The following is a 5,126-nucleotide window of genomic DNA, read 5'->3' on the forward strand; positions in this document are numbered from 1 at the left end:
GATCTGATCTTCATCTAAGCCACAACAATAAGACAAACACAGTTTGCTTTAAACTAATAACACACTAATTATTGTATTTTTCTTGTCTATGTTGAATACATCATTCAAACATTCACCAGTGTAGGTTGGAAAAAAGTATGTGAGCTCCCCTAGGCTAATGACTTCTCCAAAAGCTAATTGGAGTCAGGAGTCAGCTAACCTGGAGTCCAATCAATGAGACGAGATTGGAGATGTTGGTTAGAGCTACCCTGCCCTATAAAAAACACTCACAAAATGTGAGTTTGCTGTTCACAAGAAGCATTGCCTGATGTGAACCATGCCTTGAAAAAAAGAGATCTCAGAAGACCTAAGATTAATAATTGTTGACTTGCATGAAGCTGGAAAGGTTTACAAAAGTATCTCTAAAAGACAGTCCACGGTAAGACAAATTGTCTATAAATGTAGAAAGTTCAGCACTGTTGCTACTCTCCCTAGGTGTGGCAATCCGCAAAGATGACTGCAAGAGAACAGCGCTGAATGCTCAATGAGGTTAAGAAGAAATCTAGTGTCAGCTGAAGACTTACAGAAATCTCTGGAACATGCTAACATCTCTGTTGACGAGTCTACGATATGTAAAACACTAAACAATAACGGTGTTCAAGGAGGACATCATGGAAGAAGCCTCTGCTGTCCAAAAATAACATTGCTGCATGTCTGAAGTGCACCTGGATGCACCTGCAAAATATTCTGTGGACAGATGAAACTACAGGTGAGTTGTTTGCAAGGAACACACAGCACACAAAGGCACAGCACACCAACATCAAAACCTCATCCCAACTGTAAAGTCTGGTGGAGGGAGCATCATGGTTTGGAGCTGCTTTGCTGCCTCAGGGCCTGGGCAGCTTGCTATCATCGACGGAAAAATGAATTCCCAAGTTTATCAAGACATTGTGCAGGAGAATGTAAGGCTAATCTGTCCGTCAATTGAAGCTCAACAGAAGTTAGGTGATGCAACAGGACAACGACCCAAAACACAGAAGTAAATCAACAACAGAATGGCTTCAACAGAAGAAAATACACCTTCTGGAGTGGCCCAGTCAGTCATAATCTCAACCCGATTAAGATGCTGTGGCATGACCTCAAGAGAGCAGTTCACACCAGACATCCCAAGAATAGTGCTGATCTGAAACATTTTTGTAAAAAGTAATGGTCCAAAATTCCTCCTGACCGTTGTGCAGGTCTGATCCACAACTACAGAAAACGATTGGTTGAGGTTATTGCTGCCAAAGGAGGGTCAACCAGTTATTAAATCCAAGGGTTCACATACTTTTCCCACCCTGCACTGTGAATGTTTACATGGTGTGTTCAATAAAGACATGAAAACGTATATTTGTCTGTGTGTTATTAGTTTAAGCAGACTGTGATTGTCTGTTGTTGTGACCTAGATGACGATCAGATCAAATTTTATGACCAATTTGTGCAGAAATCCAGGTAATTTTAAAGGGTTCACATACTTTTTCTTGCCACTGTAAATTCAATTAAATTCAAATCTATTCTATACAATTCAATTTAGAGCGTCTGCAAAATCTAAAATGAATTAAACTTAATTTCTATCAATTCCCAAAGGTGCATAACTTCACGGAGAAGGGAAATGGCGAGAACCTGAGTACGGCCTACACCACCCTGGTGGGCTGCGTGACCAGTTTGGTCCTAGTGTTCATCTACCTGTACCTGACCCCCTGCCGATGCTTCTGCTGCCCCAAGAACAACCACCAGGACTCCTTCCACTCCTCCATGCTCAGCCAGGAAGACTTGGCCAACAACACAGACCCAAGGCACGTGGCCTTCATCGACCCCAAGGAGCTTGGGCAGAACGGGAAAGTGAACCCCAGCGATATGGGGGGGGACCAGGGAGAGATGGATGAGGAGGGAGGATTACTGGGGAAGGGAAGGAGGAAGAAGTCTGTGGCTGAGTCTATTAGTTTGGTCTTCTCTGACACCCCCATAGTGGTCTGAGATGGTACGGAGCGGAGAGCTCGGTGTACGCTGTGACGTGATTGGATGGATCAGTGATGTATGTGGTGTGATTGGATGAAACTGTGAATACTTCCTGGAGGTGGGAACTTGGACAGAAAGCCAATCACAGTTCCCCAAATTGACCAAACCGACCAATGAGAAGCTTCAGGGGAGTGTTAAACACATTGCCTTGGTATTAACAAGGACAATTGACAATAGTCAGGACCGTTCCAGCATTTAATTTGTAGCACTTAAATATACAGTACATACTGTGAAAGCTTGACAGAGTAGTGTAGGAGGACACTATTCCTTCCTGTGATACAGTAATGATGGAAGAGGATATCATGTTTGGACAGTATCAGTACTCAGGAAGACATTGCCTGGTGGAGATACAGAGAATATGAGACGTGCACCATTTTAAACATTTAAAGAAAGGATATAAAATAGAAATGAACACGTTTGGGAAAATAAATTGTTCATACATATGACATAATCAAAGTCATGAACATGAGCCTTGTAGACTGACTCCTATTTCTATTTACTGATTGGAAGTAGACTAGCGGGGGCGTCTTCTGTACACGTTAGTACGTACACACGGAAGCTATACCCATAGAAATGGAATGACTTTATATTACTTCCTGACATGGGTACATTCAATATGGCCGTCAGTCCACCCATCATAGAACATTGACTTGGATAGGAATGTCTATTCCAGTAATTCTATTTCTATGTATATACCCCTCCACCCCGACCGACAGGCCGACCGACAGACAGACCGACAGGCCGACAGACTGACCGACAGACCGACAGACTGACCGACAGACAGACCGATAGACAGACGTCTTCAGAGTTGGCCAAACTCTCTATTATGTTTGCTACCAGCAGGTCATGAATAATCGTTACCAGTGAGTCATACTGAAGAGGAGCAACATGTTATCAATAAGCGTCACCTTACGGCCCACAGACCAGACAGAGTGGGAACCAGGAAATGTGACTTCTATTCTACTCCCTCATAGTTAGGTCAGATAGTTATTTAGTCATAATGAGATAGCAACAGAGCACAATAGTGGAATAGAAGGTCATTGTGGTTCACTTGATACTTGATTTAATTATGAATAGGTCAACTACTGTACGAAGACTTCACCCTTGTTAAGTCAAAGCTTGTTACTCTAAAATGTTGATGCACAAATTTGTTTCCATCCTTTTAGTTAGCATTTCTCCTTTGCCAAAATAATTATCTAAAATGGAGAATTATAATCATTGTTAGGAAGAAGAAACAGTGCTATTTATTTTATTTTATTGTTGCTATGTTTTAAGAGGCCAGTCACTAAGAGATGAGATATTATACTGAATATATATATATATATATATATATATATAAAAACACAAAATGTAAAGTGTTGGCCCCTGTGTTTCATGAGCTCAAATAAAATGTTCCATAAGAACAGAATGCTTGTTTCTCTAAAATGTTGATGCACAAATTTGTTTCCATCCTGTTAGTGAATCTATCCACCTGACAGGTGTGGCATATCAAGAAGCTGATTAAACAACCATGATCATTACACAGGTACACCTTGTGCTGGGGACAATAAAAGGCCACTCTAAAATGTGCAGTTTTGTCAGACAACACAATGCCACAGATGTCTCAAGTTTGTGTGGAATTGCCATGCTGACTGCAGGAATGTCCACCAGAACTGTTGCCAGAGACATTAATGTTAATTTCTCTACCATAAGCTGCCTCCGAAAGTTATTTTAGCGAATTTGGCAGCACGTCCAACCGGCCTCACAACCGCAGACCACGGTGTAACCTCACCAGCCCAGGATCTCTAAGTCCAGCTTCTTCTACTGCGGGATTGTCTGAGACCAGCCACCCTGACAGCTGATAAAACTGTGGGTTTGCACAACCAAAGTATTTCTGCACAAACTGTCAGAAACAGTATCAGGAAAGCTCATCTGTGTGCTCGTCGTCCTCAGCAAGGTCTTGACCTGACTGCAGTTCGGAGTCGTACCTGACTTCAGTGGGAAAATGCTTACCTTCGATGGCCACAGGTACACTGGAAACGTGTGCTCTTCATGAATGAATCCCAGTTTGAACTGTACAAGGCAGATGGCCCACATGGTGTCGTGTGGGCTAGCGGTTTGCTGATGCGCCACCATGGGGCACAATGTCAACATTGTGCCCCATGGTGGCGATGGGGTTATGGTATGGGCAGGCATAAGCTACGTACATCATCATGTTGTAGCTAGCATGCTATATTAAATTAATATACATCATGTAATAGCTAGCATGCAATATTCCATTAATATACATCATCATGTTGTAGCTAGCATGCTATATTCCATTAATATACATCATCATGTTATAGCTAGCATGCTATATTCCATTAATATACATCATCATGTTGTAGCTAGTATGCTATATTCCATTAATATACATCATCACGTTGTAGCTAGCATGCTATGTCCCTACTGACAGGAGAGAGCTGGGTCATGTTCAATAGGAGGAAAGTGTTTTGAAACAGAGTGAAACGGACAGGTACTACCTCTGTCTTCAAATTTAATTCATAAATGCAAATTGTATTCAGGCTCTTTCTAGTGTGGCTGGCTGTTGAGCCCAAATTAACCTGGTTTTCAAGCAGACGAGACGTCCACCACTGTCCATGTCTTGGCCAAAACAAAACGGACTGATTACAATATCGTGAGCGCCTTTGTCATGACAACGACAGGGCTACTGATGTCTGAATGCTAATTACATAGTTTGATAAGGCTTCCCTCTGTACGTGATTGCTTGCGCGTGTGTGCTTGGGTGCGTGGGTGTGTTTCCCTGTGTGTGTTTCCCTGTGTGTGTGTTTCCCTGTGTGTTTCCCTGTGTGTTTCCCTGTGTGTTTCCCTGTGTGTGTTCCCCTGTGTGTTTCCCTGTGTGTTCCCCTGTGTGTTTCCCTGTGTGTGTTCCCCTGTGTGTTCCCCTGTGTGTGTTCCCCTGTGTGTTTCCCTGTGTGTGTTCCCCTGTGTGTGTGTTCCCCTGTGTGTTTCCCTGTGTGTTCCCCTGTGTGTTTCCCTGTGTGTGTGTTTCCCTGTGTGTTTCCCTGTGTGTGTTTCCCTGTGTGTGTTTCCCTGTGTGTGTGTTTCCC

General features: G+C 42.9%; 1 protein-coding gene across 1 annotated transcript in view; it reads left to right on the top strand.

Annotated features, from left to right (window-relative positions):
- The window catches only part of LOC109881064 (amphoterin-induced protein 1-like), a 7,079-nt gene extending 3,617 nt beyond the window's left edge, over nt 1–3,462 (top strand). Inside the window, exon 5 of the mRNA XM_031794768.1 lies at nt 1,606–3,462. Within this exon, the coding sequence (XP_031650628.1) occupies nt 1,606–1,995 (390 nt within the window). The 3' untranslated portion in view covers nt 1,996–3,462. The remainder of the gene's footprint in view (nt 1–1,605) is intronic.
- Nucleotides 3,463–5,126: the final 1,664 nt, after the last annotated feature.

This window comes from Oncorhynchus kisutch, linkage group LG17, assembly GCF_002021735.2.
Source record: "Oncorhynchus kisutch isolate 150728-3 linkage group LG17, Okis_V2, whole genome shotgun sequence".
Classification (NCBI taxonomy): Eukaryota; Metazoa; Chordata; class Actinopteri; order Salmoniformes; family Salmonidae; genus Oncorhynchus; species Oncorhynchus kisutch.